The sequence below is a fragment of the Papaver somniferum genome, chromosome 4, assembly GCF_003573695.1.
Source record: "Papaver somniferum cultivar HN1 chromosome 4, ASM357369v1, whole genome shotgun sequence".
Classification (NCBI taxonomy): domain Eukaryota; kingdom Viridiplantae; phylum Streptophyta; class Magnoliopsida; order Ranunculales; family Papaveraceae; genus Papaver; species Papaver somniferum.
In genome coordinates, this window is record NC_039361.1 from 129,382,131 (window position 1) to 129,400,546 (window position 18,416).

At 37.3% G+C, this 18,416-nt stretch overlaps 1 protein-coding gene and 1 pseudogene across 1 annotated transcript; one reads left to right on the forward strand and one right to left on the reverse strand.

The window, feature by feature from the left end:
• The first annotated feature begins 756 nt into the window (after positions 1-756).
• LOC113276561 (alpha/beta hydrolase domain-containing protein 17B-like) lies at positions 757-3,185 on the forward strand. Its single transcript, XM_026526186.1, has 5 exons — positions 757-1,058; positions 1,881-1,917; positions 2,013-2,249; positions 2,358-2,405; positions 2,526-3,185. The coding sequence occupies exons 1-5, from the start codon at positions 757-759 to the stop codon at positions 3,015-3,017; spliced, it is 1,116 nt and encodes a 371-aa protein (XP_026381971.1). The 3' UTR covers positions 3,018-3,185.
• A 212-nt stretch (positions 3,186-3,397) lies between these two features.
• Positions 3,398-16,479, reverse strand: LOC113273123 (annotated as a pseudogene).
• Positions 16,480-18,416: the final 1,937 nt, after the last annotated feature.

Sequence of the window (18,416 nt, forward strand, 5' to 3'; positions counted from 1 at the left end):
TAGCTAATCTAATCTGTACCAAATTTTGTTTACAAGCACACCCGAGCCGGCCTCTATACTTACCAACTAGCTTACCCGCAGTGTCATGTGGAACGTAACACACCCGTTTATAGAGAACATATAGCCAGTTCACGCAACCTATCAACAAAATGCACAAAGTAATGAACAAATTATCAATGAAAACGTCTAGTGCCGGGTGTCACTACAGTGCAATAGTACAATTATTGGGTGATGACCAATAACCTCAGTTCAAAACCCGTATAAAATTTTGTATGCGCCAAATCAAACATTTTCAGCTGTGAACAATGAGCCCGGAAATTTTTTTTTTGCATATGCGCCAAGTCGAACATTTTCAGCTCTTCACTTCCGTTTAGGTTTCAAACAGTGGCGAAATTGGTAGCAGTAGTATAAACTTCGCTGTCGATAAAGTTTGAATCAACGTAACCTACGCACGTAGCGTATGTTAGCAAAAATCTCCATTAAAATGCAAAACGAAAAATAGAATAATAATTAAAGAAATGAAAACGACATTAAAGATAGAGAAGAAAAGGAAAAATAAAGTAAAGTTTTTTCCTTCTCATTTCTTCTTCTTCTTCTTCTTCTTCTTCTTCTTCTTCTTCACTTTCTCTGTGTAATAATCTATGCAATAAGATGATAACACTACCTTTACTCTTCTAAAGAGATGAGGATAACCAAGTTCTGAATACTGAGTTTTTGTTAGTTTTGATTCTCAACTACTAGAGAGAAGAAGATATCATGGGAGGAGTAACATCATCAATGGCAGCAAAGTTAGCATTCTTTCCACCAAACCCAGCATCATATAAGCTAGTAACAGATGAAATAACTGGTATCATAACACTAAACACGTATCCACATAGAGAAAATGTTGAGATACTTAAATTACCAACACGTAAAGGAAATGAAATTGTTGCTATGTATATTAGACATCCCATGGCTACTTCTACTCTTCTATATTCTCATGGAAATGCTGCGGATCTTGGTCAGATGTATGATCTTTTCATTGAATTGAGTATTCACTTAAAGGTTAATCTCATGGGGTACTCTTCTGCACCTCTCTATCTCTTTCTACTTGTCTTTCCTTTGATTTTTGTGAGTCGGTTTGGTGTTTTTCATCATGTAAAGTTATGGGTCTTTGGGGGTAGTGATATGTGGTGATAATTTGAGGTATATTCATCTGAATTCAGTACACAATTTTGTGTTTTTATGTGAAATGCGTAGGTGCGCACGTAGTGTTCGATAATTTGTTGGATAGAATTGATTTTGACTGCTTTTATCCTTTTAATGGTACTCTATGTGTTGGTTCAAAATCTGAGTTTTGCTAGAATTTGTGTTTCATTTATTGAGAAAGTAATGAAATAGGTTTGATGAAAATTATTTGGTACAGACAGTGCATTTTTTCTATGTGCGTCACTTGAGCTCTCCAATTTGGGAAACTGAGACAGATCTACCATGTATGTTTCATTGCCATCGGCTATATTTGGATCTGAACTTAACTAGTCTAACAGTCTCTTTTTGTACAAAAATATTGTTTAGCTCAGTTTGAATTTCATCTCCAGTGAATAAGTTTAGATGCATAATATGTTTGTTTAATGTTTGCAATTGAATCTTTTGTCTGTCTGGTCCTTTAGTTACCAGTTTACTGCTAGAGTTATACCTGATTCCTGATCGATTTATCATTTTTCTTGCTGATCATGGATACTAGTGTGTGGATGCATCTCCAGCCAACTCATAATTTCCATGAATGTTTCTGTTTGTTTTCTATTTTGAAATGAAAATGTGCTTGGTGTAGAGTGTATTATCAAAGTAATGTAATCACTAAATTATTTATTACTTACCATGAGATTCCCAATTTCATGCAGGTACGATTATGCAGGATATGGACAGTCATCTGGGAAGGTTTGTCTCCATCAGAATTTTCCTATCCTAAACATTGTGAATTACAGAGCGACAGTAATCTGAAAACTTGTAATTTCACATGTCCTGTCTTGTAGCCAAGTGAGCATAACACGTACGCAGATGTAGAAGCTGTATATAAGTGCTTAGAAGAAAGCTATGGCGCAAAACAGGAAAATATCATTCTTTACGGTCAATCGGTTGGAAGTGGTCCCACGCTGGATCTAGCAGCTCGTTTGCCTCGATTAAGAGCCGCTGTTCTCCACAGTCCTATACTATCAGGCTTAAGAGTCATGTATCCTGTAAAGCGGACATACTGGTTTGACATCTACAAGGTTGCATTTATATATTCAAAACTATTTAATTGTTCTTTCTTTCTAGTGACTTGCATAATTATTCCCGTTGTATATCTGAGCGTTTTTCCTTCACTTGTTTATGTGCAGAACATTGACAAAATCCCATTAGTTAGCTGTCCAGTGCTGATCATTCATGTGAGTCTTTCCATTCATACCTTTCAAATTACCTAGTTCTTCAATACAATTTGTGGAAGTGGATTTATATCATGTGGCTCAGACTATCATAACATGCATCTCTTCCATGTCCCTATGCAGGGAACAGCTGATGAAGTTGTTGACTGTTCACATGGGAAGCAACTTTGGGAGTTGTGTAAAGAGAAGTATGAACCTCTATGGCTTAAAGGAGGAAATCACTGTAATTTGGAGCTCTATCCTGAGTACATTGCGCACCTCAAGAAGTTTGTTCATAGTGTCAAGAAATCAGCTTCCCGTAGAAGCACTTGTAGACGGAGTGTTGACCGATTAGAACATACTAGGCGGAGCACTGACTGTTTTGAGGCATCAAGGAAGAGCACTGATCGAAGAGAGAGTAACTTAAGGCAGAGCACTGACAAGCCTGAGAAACTGAAAGGTCTCGACTTCAAGCCTAATATAGACAAATTAGAAAAGCTGAGAATGCCTTTTGATCAAACGGAGAGGTCTAGAAGAAGTGTAGATTGTCTTGAAAAATCTCGAAAAAGTATAGACCACCAGGTTGAGAGAGGGCGGAAGAGCGTCGACCGATTGGATAGAGTATGGGCCGGGTAAAATTCTTCTCACTTAATGTATAATGATTCAAATTTTCGGTTTGTGAAAAAAGAAATAAAAAGTTATTTTTGCATTTTAATTTATGGTTCTGGTCTGTAGAGTTTGGTTGTGGAAGTTCCATTAATAACTCTGTTGCACGAAATGAAAAAAGGGTTTGGCGGTTTGCTATCCTATAGTGTTATTTTTTTTTATTTATTTAAAAAGAAAATGCTTGCTTTAAAGCATGTAATACTTTGCCATGATATCTAGGTAGAACTGTAGTTCTAAATGTCAAAAAAGGGGAAACAAAGTCTCATAATAATGATCTACATTTCATATCAGTTCCAGTTTCCTTCCAGCTTACATTTATCCTCTATTTCTTCTCTGTACTTGCATAGGCTTTACCTGTAAGGAGAGTTACCTTGTAATTTTATTAGAGAGTAGTATGATCCCCCATGTCCGATTTCAAGTAATCTGGAATGTGATCCTTGTTCAGCAACTTTCCCATTTTTTATAACTGCTATGGTGTCTGCTTTCTGTATCGTGGATAGTCTGTGTGCCACAACTACACAGGTTCTACCAATCATCATTTTCTCCAGTGCTTGTTGAACCAAGTTTTCTGATACACTATCGAGTGCGCTAGTTGCCTCATCCAACAATAGAATGGCTGGATTCTTCAAAATTGCACGAGCCAGTGCTATTCTTTGCTTTTGACCTCCCGACAGCTGAACCCCTCTCTCTCCCCGCAGCAAGTGTTATACCCGTTTTCCATGGAACTGCAATACATAATACTTGATTAAAGCAAACAGAAGATGTTTTTATCTTTTGACAGGCCTGATGTTTAATTTCCCATACCTTATGAAATCATGAGCATTGGCAAGAAGTGCTGCCTGTCTTAGTTCAGCTTCGGCTGTTGCAACACTGAACCGACATCCCTTGTTTCCTTATATATAGCTATCTTAATTAGTTTGCATGGTTTCCTAATTTACATAAATTCTTATTATTGGCATTGCTTGTTTATCAAGCAATTCAGTTTGCTTTAAATACTTCGCTCCAGATTGTATCAAACACAAGTTTTATTAATACAACTCAGTTTAACTGAATTCTTCTCTTAAACCTTCTAAGCAGAGGTGGCTAACCCCCATTGAAAAGGGTTTTATTTAGGGTTCTTGATATCTTTTTCTTGTGTTCTAACTAGTGTTTGGTCAAGGACCCTAACACCTGGTTCAGAGCAGGTTTAGATCAACCTCGAAATTCTACCAATTTTTTTTTTACGATGACATACACAGAGGATTATCTCTCCTATAAAAAAGCATTGATGGAGTTATAACAAAACTTGATTCACTAGTCTCTACTATTACCAACAATCATACTCATGATGAGGAAGCTCGTCAACGAAAGAAAGCTGAAGAAAACAACTTCGTGAAGAAGATCGTGCTGCTAGAAAATTGGATCTGTCTGAACATACAAAAAAATTATCTAACACTCTTACAACAGATCTCACAACATCTTTAACTACTTCGTTGGGACTTACCTTACGTGCAGTGTTTAGGGAATTTCTTCATCAGATTAATCAAGGTAATGGTGATGCTCCACCACCACCACCTCCTTCCCCTCCTCCTCCTGGTGGTAATGATGTTATTATTCGAGCTGGTTCCATTAATTTAAAATTCCCATTTCTTGATGGTGATAATCCAGATGGTTGGATTTTTAGTGCTGACCAATATTTCAGTCTACAAACAGTGGCTTACAATCTCAAAATTGCTATCGCTTCCGCACATCTTAAAGGTGATCCTAATGCTTGGTTTCGCTGGAAGAAAACAACTACTATTGTGAATACTTGGGCAGAACTTTGTGATCTTGTTCGTGCTCTTTTTTCTGCTACAAAATTTGTTGATCCTAGAATGGCAATTAGCACCATTAAAAAAAAAAAGGTACGGTTCGTGATCATATATCTGATTTTGAACGTTTGTTAAACTTTGTCACAGACTTACCTGAAACACACTTAATCAACTGTTTTATCCATTCCTTAAAGCCGGATATTGGCTCTGTAGTCAAATTGCTTGAGCCACACACTTTAACTGCGGCTTTTACTAAGGCAATATATCAGGAAGAAGTTTTGTTAGCTACAAAACAACCTTATCGACCTCCTCAGCTTAGGTCTGCGACTCCTCCTTCACCTACTCAATATAAACGTCATAATTTACCTCCTGGAGCTAAGAGACTCACTTGGGAAGAACAAAAATAAAAAAGGGAGAAGGGTCTTTATTTTAAATGCGACCAATTTTATACTCCTGGTCATTTGTGCTTAAAGCCAAAATTATTAATCTTGGAAGCAGCCCCAGAGGTAGTTGAAGTTGAACATGATATTGTACATGAAGAAACTACAATGTTGCCTGACACTACTTTTGAATATGAAGATGCAGCTAAAATTTCAATGAACTCTCTTGTGGGTTCTTATTTTCCGAGAACCATGCGTATTCATGGTTTTTCTAAATCTCAACCTCTCAGAATATTAATTGATTCAGGATCAACTCATAATTTCATTCACCCTGCCTTAGCAAAGAACTGTGGTTATTCTTTACAAGCACAAGATACTGGTTTATGTATCACCGTGGGTGATGGTGGTAAACTCAATACATTGGGTACCTGCTTCAACGTTCCTATTCGAATGCAAGATTATTTCTTTACTACTGATTTTCATGTTTTACCAATTAGTGGCTGTGATGTTGTTTTGGGAGTACAGTGGTTGCGCACATTGGGACAGATTTATTTGGATTTCAACAAGTTAATTATGAAGTTCAACATTAAAGGCGCAGACATTCAATTATTGAGTAATAATTCTTCTTCTATCATGATCTTGGATAGTGTGCCCATGCAACGTTTACTACAACGTAAATTTTATGGTATTTTTCTACACTTTTCTACCCCAACTGTTGCTTCATTAAATGCAATTACAGCTGCACCACCTGAGATTCAACAATTATTGTCTGAATTTGCTGATGTTTTTAAACCTCCAACTACACTTCCACCAGAAAGATTACATGATCATAAAATTCCCTTATTACCAGGATCTGCCCCAATTAATGTTTGACCTTATCGATATCCTCATTTTCAGAAGGATGAAATTGATAAGATTATTGAGCCAAGACGGATTTATTCGATCTAGTACAAGTCCATTTTCTTCTCCTATTCTGATGGTACGTAAAAAAGACGGTTCTTGGAGGATCTGTGTTGATTACAGAGCTTTGAACAAAATTACAATCAAGGATAGGATTCCAATTCCAATGGTGGATGAACTATTAGATGAACTTCATGGTGCAATTATTTTTACTAAGCTTGATCTTCGTTCTGGATATTATCAGATTCGTCTTTACAAATCTGATTTTCAAAAGACTACATTTAGAACTCATGATGGACACTATGAATTTTTGGTTATTCCATTTGGATTATCCAATGCACCAACTACATTCCAGAGTCTCATGAATCAGATCTTTAGACCTTATTTGCGAAAGTTTGTTCTTGTTTTTTTCGATGATATATTGATTTACAGTAAGAGTATGAAGGAAAATTTGGAACACGTATCCATAGTGTTTGAGCTTTTGCGTCAACATCAATTATCTGTGAAGGAATCCAAGTGCACTTTTGCACAACCCTCAGTTGGTTATCTTGTCCATGTTATCTCCTCTGAAGGTGTTGCAGTGGAAAGTGATAAAATAGAGAGCGTTCTTGATTGGCCAATTCCAACCACAGTTAAAAGCTTGAGAGATTTTCTTGGATTAGCAGGATGTTATCGAAAATTTGTTAAGGATTTTGGTAAGATAAGTTCTCCATTGACTAAGATGTTAAAGAATGACTCTTTTGCATGGCATGATGAAGCTACTGTTGCTTTTCGAGCACTACAACAAGCACTTACTACTACTCCAGTTCTGATGTTACCAGATTCCTCAAAAGAGTTTTGTTTGGAATGTGATGCTTCTGGTACTGGCCTGGGTGTTGTTTTAATGCAATCTAAAAGACCTATTGCTTACTATAGCAAATGATTGACAGGTAAGAACGTGAACTTATCCATTTATGTTAAGGAAATGTTGGCAATAGTTTCTGAAGTGCAAAAATGGAAACCGTATCTACTTGGAAGACATTTTAAGATCTATACTGATCATCACAACTTGAAATATTTCTTGGATCAAAGAATATCTTCAATGGAACAACATAAATTGTTGTCTAAATTATTGGGGTATTGCTGCCGATGCCTTATCAAGAACTACAGGTTCTCAATTTTATGCAATCTCTACTCCAATCTTTTCAGGTGTCAATGAAATTATCCATGAAACCAACAATGATGACGAATTGAGTAAACTCATTGCATTGATGCACATCAATCCTGCTCACAAACCACATTACTCTTACATTAATGAGATTCTGCGTTACAAGGGAAGAATTGTATTTTCTTCTACTTGTGAGTGGTGTACAAAGATCTTACATGAGTTTCAGTCTACACCTTTAAGAGGTCATTCTGGATATCTTCGCACTTACAAGCGCATTCAACAGAATTTTTATTGGAAAGGACTGAAACATTCTGTTAAGCAGTTCATTTCTCATTGTGATATTTGTTAGAGAAATAAATCTGAAGCTATAGCTCCACCAGGATTATTACAGCCTCTTCCAATACCTGCTGATATTTGGTTGGATGTCCCGATGGATTTCCAAAATCTTATCGTAAAACTTCCATTTTGGTGGTTGTTGATAGACTCTCGAAGTATGCACATTTTATAGCATTGGCACACCCATATTCCGCTGCTACTATTGCTGAAGTTTTTGTGCAAGAGATTGTTCATTTGCATGGCATGCCAAAGACAATAGTCAGTGATCGTGATCCAATATTCATGACTAACTTTTGGTAAGCTTATTTTACTCTACAACAAACTAAGTTATGTCGAAGCTCAGGTTATCATCCTCAAACTGATGGACAAACGGAGGTAACAAATATAACTCTTGAATGCTATTTACGCTGTTTTGCTAGCGTCAAACCTTCCGAATGGAGTAAATGATTACCTTGGGAAGAATGGTGGTATAATACCAGCCATCACTCAACTATTAATATGTCACCATATGAAGTTGTTTATAGTCGAGCTCCACCAACAATTTCAAGCTACTTACAAGGAACCACATCTCTCAATGTTGTTGATCTTAACTTAAGAGCAAGTGATCATACTCTTAAGTTGCTTAAATTCCATATTCAGGCTGCTTAAGCTAGAATGAAGTCTCATGCTGATAACCATAGTACCGACAGAAGCTTTGCGGTGAATGATTGGGTATTTATTCGTCTACAACCTTATCGACAATCCACAATGGCGATTCAATCATATTCTAAGCTTTCTCCTCGATTTTTTGGACCTTTCAAAATCATTGAGCGCATAGGAGAAGTTGCATACAAATTAGAACTGCCTGCTGAAAGTCGTATTCATCCAGTTTTTCATGTTTCTCAACTGAAACTTAAACTTGAATCTCTATTGTTGCTGAGACAGTTTTACCTAATATGGTTGACTATGAAAAGTGGGAACCTGACGCTATCCTAGAACGAAAAATGTTCAAGAAAGACAATAAAGCTGGGACTAAGTGGCTTATACAATGGAAAGATCATTCTCCATAGGAAGCTACATGGGAAGATGCAGATGATATTCTCTTGCGTTTTCCAGACATTGAGGCTCGAGGACAAGCCATTTTCCAAGAGGGGTGGAATGTTGCAACACTGAACCGACATCCCTTATTTCCTTATTTATAGCTACCTTAATTAGTTTGCATGGTTTCCTAGTTTACATGAATTCTTATTATTGGCATTGCTTGTTTATCAAGCAATTCAGTTTGCTTTAAATACTTAGCTCGATATTGTACCAAACACAAGTTTTATTAATACAACTCAGTTTAACTGAATTCTTCTCTTAAACCTTCTAAGCAGAGGTGGCTAACCCCCATTAAAAATGGTTTTATCTAAGGTTCTTGATATCTTTTTCTTGTGTTCTAACTAGTGTTTGGTCAAGGACCCTAACATCGGCAACATTGAGTTTCCCATAAACTATGTTCTCACGGATGGTTCCTGCAAATAGAGTAGGTTCCTGACTGACCAAGGCTATATGTGATATTAAGGATCTCAAGTTGTAGAGATTGATATCTTTCTTGTCTATCTCTACTGATCCGTTCAGCGGATCGTAGAACCTCTCAATCAGCGAAATAATAGTGGATTTTCCAGACCCACTTTCCCCAACCAGTGCCACGGTCGTTCCAGCTTCTATTTTGAGACTCAAACCCTTGAAGATCATCTTGTCAGGCCTTGCTGGGTAAGCAAAGAGAACGTTTTTCAGCACAATATTCCCTTCGAGTTCCTTTTTAGGTTTGATTCCTTGAGGATCATCAGGGTCAATCTCAGGTTTCCTATCTAGGATGGCAAACACTGATGTTATTGCATCCGCACCCTTTGCTAAATCAGAAGTCATGCTACCTGCATCAGCTATGTTGTTACCTGTTCTCATTAGGACAAAGAACGCTTGAAACATGTGTTGTGATGTTATTACATTTTGATGTATTAGTCTCCCTCCGTACCAGAAACTTAAAGCTCTAGAGGCTGTTGTAAGAAACTGAGAGCTGAATAATCCTATTCATGCAAACCATGACTGTTTGACACTCTCCTTGTGAGAACTTCTCTGGGTAGTTTCAAAGAGACTCAATATCCTATTTTGAGATGAAAAGGCAGTAATAGTTGTGTGATTTACAACCGCTTCACTCGCTAATTGACTCCCTTCATTCTGTGCTATTCGGGCTTTTTCTGACATTCGCTTCATCAACACGCTCCTTGAATAGAAACAACAAATGAGAAAAGGTTTCATAACTATCATCACAACGGCTAACCTCCACGCGACAACCAAAGCTAACACACAAGCAAGCGAAGCTCCAGTAAAGACCCGAAGTAGCAATGCTACCCGATCTCCTACAAGGGACCGAACCATGTTTGCTTTTGTTGCTAACCTTGCACAGATTGCTGCACTAGTATTCTCATATTGATCAAACCATCCAATCTCAAAAGTCAGCACTTTCTCAAGCATTTTCTTACGTACCCGTCTGGTTAATCTCTCTCCCATGACATCGAAGTTGTAATGTTGCAGAAGATTTATGACGAAGCTGAGAACTGTTAAGCCTAAGAAGATGAAGCAGTAGAGGTTGGTCTTTGATCGTATAAGATTGTCGTCTTTCAAGTAGTAAACTGATACAACTGATCCCAAAGAGAAGGCATGCGTTGTCTGAACTGCTCCGAAGCCAATAGCTCCCAAACACCCAAGCACGGCTCTCTTCCATTCTGGTGCATTCATCATTAACAAACGCCGCTGAGAAGGTGTTGGAGGATAAGAAGAGACCAGGTTTCCATCTTTCTCATATGGATCATCATTGCAAGTAATTTGGATGAATGAATAGGCTATACTGGGAGAGAATGCAGGTGTGAAATACTGAGATGGGCTGTTTTGACCGCTCGATCTCATACTTATTGGGCTCGGGAAACTTGTTAGCTTGGTTTGGTGCTTCCTTTCTGTTTGTATATTGGGATTCAAAGAATCATTTTGCAGTGCCTTGTGCTGCAACTCCACCATCTCTGAGTATGTTCCTCCACCTTGCCTGTTGTTCATTTGAGTTGGTTCATCATGACTGCCTGATTCAATTACTTTCCCAGACTGAAGAACCAGTATCAAGTCGGATCCATGTATTGTTGAGAGTCGATGATCAATTATGATTGTTGTTCTCCCTGTTGAAGCTTTATCCAGTGCGTCTTGTACGGCTCTTTCTGATTCGGCATCTAGTGCACTAGTAGCCTCATCCTACAACAATATTTTTGGATCTCTGATCAAAGCTCTGGCAATGGAAACCCTTTGTTTCTGACCACCAGATAATTGAACTCCAAATTGGCCAACCTGGACAGTCGAACTTAAATCAGAAGAATCAACAGTAGCTAGATTGTGACACCATAGTTAAAAGAGAGAGTATCAACCTACTTGAGTATCGTATCCATCTGGTAAGTTACAAATGAAGTCATGTGCATTAGCATCCTTTGCAGCATCAATGACAAGCTGCATTGGAGCTCCTTCTTTTCCAAATAAAATATTCTCTCTTATCGAAGTCGCGAAGAGAATTGGCTCTTGATTTACCAGGCCCATCTGGGATCTCAGCCATTTCAGATGGAGTTTCTTAATTCTGTTCCCATCCAAGAGAATTTCTCCTCTTAGTCGGTCGTAGAATCTTAGAAGCAATGAGATAATTGTTGATTTTCCGGAACCGCTGCTTCCAACGAGTCCTACTGACCTACCAGCCGGAACGTTAAGATTGAATTCTTGTAATATAAGCGTGCCAGGCCTCGAGGGGTAGCTGAAAGTTACGTCCTTGAATATTAATTCTCCTCTGACACTTGTTAATTTCTTGCCACTTTCTTCTTCGGAGTCTATATTAGGAAGATGATTAATCATCTCAAATATTCGAGAAGCAGCAGCCATTGCGGTTGCGAAGAATGTAATATTTGGCAACGCAAACATAATAGACCAGAAAAGTTAAATTAGTGAGTTTAAGTAAAAAGTGTTTGAAGCAAAAGCCTGGGAAAATCGAAGAATTCACAATTTAAGCTTACAGTCCTCCAAGAATAATGCATATTCCAACGATAAAAATAGGGCCGCCATTATCGCCCCTTCTGATTACCAGAACGCTTCCCACCCAAGAGAGGAAAGCCCAAGTTGCGAATATCATACCCATACTGCCGATCATTAATCCCTTGGTAAAGCCTTGCTTTATTCCAATTTCCATACTTTTCTGTAGTTCATGGCTGAACCCAGGGCCGTCCCTGAGATGTTGATGCCCGAAGCTTATCAATGAAATGATGCCCTATATAGGGCTATACATATAAAAAAAAACTATTGCTGAATCATCTTCTTAATACAATAAATAAATTAAGCTACGGTTTATTTTGTTGGATTATGATTATATATTTACTAGCCAAAAGATATATAAATTGAATGATTAGATATAAAAATGCTGTGCTGCTGTTTCAAAAAATTGCTCAACATTTTTAATCAAATTTTAATTGAAAATATACCTGAGTTTTATAAATTCATCATCTTTTTATTTTCTTTCCTAGGATCTCGATTCTCAACAATTAAAAATATACCTAAGTTTTATAAACTCACCATATTTTTATTTTCTTTCCTAGGATCTCGATTCTCAACAATTGTTTTCTTTCATAATAATATGTGAATGAGCATTTCTTAATGATTATAATCTATGCCCTAAATTTAGTTTTAACTAAACTAATTAAATTGACTAATCGAAATATGCCTTATAAAAAGACTAATCGAAATAGGATGATGAACGAACTAAAAATTAATTAAAAAAAAGTGTAATGCCCTAATTCCTTTTCTTTTTTTTCCCTTTGGTTTTCTGATGATGATTACAAAAAAAAAAAAGACGAGAAGATAATTGAAGAAAAAGAAGAAGAGGAAACAAAACAAAAGGAAAGACGAGAAAAAAAAAATGGTAACTCCATTTATCAAAATCTTTGTTTCGTTCGTTCCATAACGTGTTTTATTAACACGTCACTGATTTAGAATTAACCAATTACACCATAAATATCTCTAGGAAATCCGTATTTTACTGCCCTTATAATGGATTAGTACTAGTATTACGAAAGCTAAATATGGTTGACTTTTTTTTTTTTTTGTTGAAAATGAACAATTTTTTTATTTTTGCTGCCCCTAAATTCTTGCTGCCCAAATCGCTGCTTTGGGTACTTTTTCCCAGGTTCGGCCCTGGCTGAACCTTTCTAATGTTTCAAGCTCTGCAATGTATGAAAACACGGTTCGAACTGATGAGACCGCTTGCTCTGCAATTCCACCTACAACTCCATAAGAATTCTTCATCTTTGCTCCACGCTTCATCAAGAGTGAACCAAATACAATACCAGGGATAATAAACATGAGTGTGATATTGGGAAACCGATGTTACGTTCATCTCAAACCGGCATGCTTTCATAGAAGTCAATTCCATGAAAAACCCTACTTTAGATAACTAGCTCGAATCCTCCACTTACATCTTTAGATTAACATGATCGGATAATACTGGCAAGAATATATGATCAATAATACGATAATAGACAATCACACACGATACAAAGATTACGTGGTTCACCTACCCTTTGTAGGCTACATCCACGGCCAAAACCACCCCGAGAATCTTGATTATCAAAGCAAGTTATTACATCGACGCACATCATATAATCAACTAGTTATGCAACCCACCATCGCTAAACGTTAGAAACAACAAGACATATTACGAAGAGTTTACCTCTTCCTTTGTTCTTATTCTTCCATAAACCTCCACCACCATGGTTGCTTTGACTTTAGAAAAGAACATGAAGAACATCATGAATTCTAGCTTCTCCCATATGAAGTTATGAACCCTAGAAACCCTAAATTTCTCCAATACCCGTTCTCACTACAACTCTTTCTTCTCACATAGATTTTTCCCCACCACCAACCATTGTAGGACACAATAGTTGTGACCCTCGATCACGCTCTTGAGAGGATTTTACAAGAGAATGAATTTCTACTCACAATATAAGCCCTCTTATATAGTAGACAAATCCTTGATCCACAAGTCTTAGAACTCTTAAAAATAGACTCACACCCTAATTAGGAAATCCTAAACTTGAAAAACACTCCACCAAACCGCCATACAAGTTTCCTAATCCAAGTAAACCTTGTAAACATTCCAAACCCGAAATAGCCTTTTAGCCATGGTTTTGACAACATTAGATCACTGTTTCTGCTTCAAAAACTGTCACCTAAAGTCCAATTTCAGCCATATAGTTTTGTATACGGAACAAAACCCCAACAATCACCACCTTTTTTGATGTGAACAAAACCATCGTCTTCACTCCAACAAAGCATGAATGTTGACCACCTTATACAAGGCCATCTTCGCGGACATCATCACTAGCACGAATCAAAATTGTCTTGTACTTTGAGCTTGAACCACCACCTAAGCCGAATTCCTCCTTCGCATTAGCACCACTGAATTCGCTATTTTGTCGATCTTCTAGTATCACCACAAATAACTTCTTCATATAATTTATACAAATTTCTGTATGACTAGCATCAAACTACTTCGTCACCATGATTACTCATTATTCCACCTTTTGTAGAATACTTCTTCTTCGACGCATGTCTAACACTTGACATTATTTGAACTGAGCCATCATACAATTCCAGAAGGACTTAACCAACTCCAAGAACCAACAATCCTGAGTCATCCTCCATGAAGACAAAACATGCTACAATCTTCGTATGTTGCGTATGAACGATTGTCACTTAGCACCACAATGATTCAAAACATTCTACTGACAATATTTGCAGACGCCGTTTGAACCCATGAACGATATTATCTCGTAAAGAATACACCTTCAACACGAATCATAGTCACATCAATCAAAGTTGTCGAATCTTTCTTGATGTCATCCTATTCTTTGTTCGATCTTGATTTACGCATCATCTTCACGAACTATATCATTCTGCTGCGAACCAAGGATTTCTCTTATTTGAAACCTCTTGTTCAAATTACCGAATCACTGCCGCCTTTATCCACCCTCACCGCACCACTTGTTGGGAAACCGATGTTACGTTCATCTCGAACCGGCATGCTTTCATAGAAGTCAGTCAATTCCATGAAACACCATACTTTAGATAACTATCTCGAATCCTCCACTTACATCTTTAGATTAGCATGATCGGATAATAGTAGCAAGAAAATATGACCAATAATACGATAATATACAATCACACACGACACAAAGATTACGTGGTTCACCTACCCTTTGTAGGCTACATCCACGGCCAAAACCACCCCGAGAATCTTCATTATCATAACAAGTTATTACATCGACACACATCATATAATCAACTAGTTATGTAACCCACTAGCGCTAAACGTTAGAAACAACAAGACATATTACGAAGAGTTTACCTCTTCCTTTGTTCTTGTTCTTCCATAAACCTCCACCGCCATGGTTTCTTTGACTTTAGAAAAGAACATGAAGAACATCATGAATTCTAGCTTCTCCCATATGAAGTTATGAACCCTAGAAACCCTAGATTTCTCCCATACCCGTTCTCACTACAAGTATCTCTTCTTACATAGATTTTTCCCCACCACCAACCATTGTAGGACACAACGGTTGTGACCCTCGATCGCTCTCGTTCTTCAGAGGATTCTACAAGAGAATGAATTTCTACTCACAATATAAGCCCTCTTATATAATAGACAAATCCTTGATCCCCAAGTCTTAGAACTCTTAAAAATAGACTCACACCCTAATTAGGAAATCATAAACTTGGAAAACACTCCACCAAACCGTCATACAAGTTTCCTAATCCAAGTAAACCTTGTAGACATTCCAAACCCGAAATAGCCTTTTGGCCACGGTTTTGACAGCGTTAGGTCACTGTTTCTGCTTCAAAAACTGTCACCTAAAGTCCAATTTCAGATATATAGTTTTGTATACGGAACAAAACCCCAACATGTGAATGGTAAGGAAGCCAGTACAAACGCAAGAATCAGGCAGGCAGCGAAGCTTGTTAAGTGGGCAAGGAAGTTCGGTATCTGCATGAAGAGAGAAACTACTTAGTATTTGAATTCAAACCTGCAATTTTGTAAATATCGTAGTTGGAAAACCTTCAAGCGGAATCCCTTGAATTGAATTGACATCAAAAACAACAAAGTTGGTGACGCTGAAAAACCTTCTCACTAAGAACATCTTGGATAGAATTGACATCTGACGATATGGTGGAGACAACTTGGTACGTCGCAGAAGTCCCTGTCTGGGTATCAAAATAACCGACGTCTTGCCTTAGAACCGATTTGAGATAGTCTTTTCTCATAAGTGTTGTCTGTCTTTCTGCAGTTGTTGCCCAACAAACTCCTTCTGCAAAAACACTGAACTGAAATGAGGGGAAGGAACTATGACGGCTTTAACATTCTAGCGATGCACAAAATAGGCAACTTAATGTACCCATGAAAGCTGCACCTCCAACCCCGACAGCAACATATAGTAGCCTGATCGAGTACTGCAAAATTTGAAACAGAAATTCAAATTGATGTCACATACTATTCAATTCTGTAACCGGCTGGGAGTAGAGTATTGCATCCAACCATCTATCTTTTCACAGTACTCATCTTAGTCGTTAAACGACTAAATTACCTTGTCCACAATACTATCGGAGAAAGCATTATCAGAAGGTCCATATTCGTTAATTATACTACTGAGAACTACCATGGTGAGAGGCGTCATCATTCCATCTCCTATGCTAAAAATAGTTCCCAACAGAATCAACAATTTGTCGACTCCGTATGCATATCTAAACAGCTGCAAGATCGATAAGTTTTTTTCCTTAAGAGCCATTAATCTTTTCAACGAGCAGTATAAACACAAGGAAACTAAAACTCGATCTGACCTCTCAACTCTTGAATGCTGCTGCCTAAGACACAACCATAAGTTAAAACCGAAGAGATTTTACAATTGTACTATTATAAAACAGAATACTTCACTGTTTATTCGGTTTTGGGTCTAATTTTTCCATTATTTTTTTTGCCGTGACACCATTTTGATTGATTAATTGACACATAAATTGAAAACGATGAGTGCGTGATAATGTTAATCCGGTACAATGATTATTTATATAATAATATCTAGCCGACAGCCGGCGTCTGTGGCAAGGCCATTTCCGTTGGTTCTATCACTGTGTGTCAGAACATGAACTTGATTCTGTAGGTATGATTCCATCAACAAACTAACAAGAAAGAATTTCCATTTTCCTGTCATGTAGTTTGGAGTTTCAATCTTACTCGATAACATAAATACGAATAGTTATTTTGTATTTATGTTAATGAGTAAGATTGAAACTCCAAACTATATAGGAAAATGGAAAAGTGCTTTCTTGTTAGTCTGTAGTTGGAATCATTAGAAGAAGAGTAAGATTGACCGTTTTCTTTTCTCGCCGGATTGGGAAGATCGTTTTCCAAATATTATCTTCAAGCGGCCTTTTTCCGGATTACTTTCCTATTGAGTTATGCTTATTGGGGTGTTTGTCCTTTTCGATTTCAATTAGCTTGATTTGAAGGTACTAAAATAATCCCTTTAGTGAAAAAATGGTGTGAGTCTTTTTCTTTTATAGGTACGACGGGCGAATGTTTTGCAAAGAAACTAAATCTTTTAAAGGAGAAATTGAAAGTGTGGAATAGAGAAGTCTTTGGGAGCATTGATAGGGTTATTAACACGGTTCTAACCAAGTTGAAAGAATTGGACGATTTAGATGATGACAGGGGTCTTACTGAAGTTGAAGAAGACATGCTTGTGAAGGTTAAAGTGGATTTTGAGGTGACTCACCGTCGTCAAAACTTAATGTTGAGACAAAAATCAAGAATCAGATACATTAGAGATGGTGATCGCAACACCAAAGATTTTCATTGAGTAGTGAAAGGTCATAGAGTGGTTAACAACATCAATAACCTTTGTATCAATGGACGTTGGACCGGAAACAAGGAAGAAATCAAGACGGGTATTGCAAATCATTTTGAATTAGCTTTTAATTTTTTTTTCAAACAACCGTCCAAGAATCAAGAGTATGTGTCTAAAGCGTATTGATGAATGCAAGTATTTGGTTGGAGAGACCTTTTAGTGAAATAGGAAGTTAAGATTACAATTAAATATTTAGGAATTGATCGTGCTCCTAATCCAGTGGATTTACTATGAAGATCTTTATTGTTTGTTGGGATTTCCTAAAAGAAGATTTGATGAAGGTTTTCGAAGAATTTCATGACAACAATATGTTCTTCATTCGTCATTGAAAAATAATTTTATCGCGCTTGTCCTTAAAAAGATGGGTGTAGAGGAAGTAAAATATTTTCGGCCTATTAGCCTTATTGGGAGTGTGTACAATCATCTCAAAAGTTTTGGCGGAGCGTTTAAAGGTACACCTTCCTAATCTTATCTCATCATCTCAATCTAGTTTAATTAAAGAAAAAAAAAATCTTGATGGAGTATTGATAGTGAAAAAGCGGGGGTCTAACAACCACACCCAATATTTCGCTTAGCAATCTGTATGGACAACTCCAATATAATTTCAAGAGAATCAACTAGACAACCAGACTCAATCAATGGAATTATATCCAAGAGTTTGCATCTTGATTTCTCAATTCAATACGCAATCAAACACATAGGAATTTGTGAGCCCGATTGAATAAGAGAAATAAGTTGGACGGTATCACAAACCAATATCCAAGTGTCAATCAATTCAATCAACAACCCAAAGGCCAGATTCAAGAACTGATTGAACTTAA

Excerpts from the sequence above, each read along its gene's own strand:
- LOC113276561 (XM_026526186.1), top strand. The coding sequence starts at position 757 with ATGGGAGGAGTAACATCATCAATGGCAGCAAAGTTAGCATTCTTTCCA. Across the intron at positions 1,918-2,012 it reads ATGGACAGTCATCTGGGAAG|CCAAGTGAGCATAACACGTA; the intron begins GTTTGTCTCCAT and ends CCTGTCTTGTAG. Across the intron at positions 2,250-2,357 it reads ACTGGTTTGACATCTACAAG|AACATTGACAAAATCCCATT; the intron begins GTTGCATTTATA and ends GTTTATGTGCAG.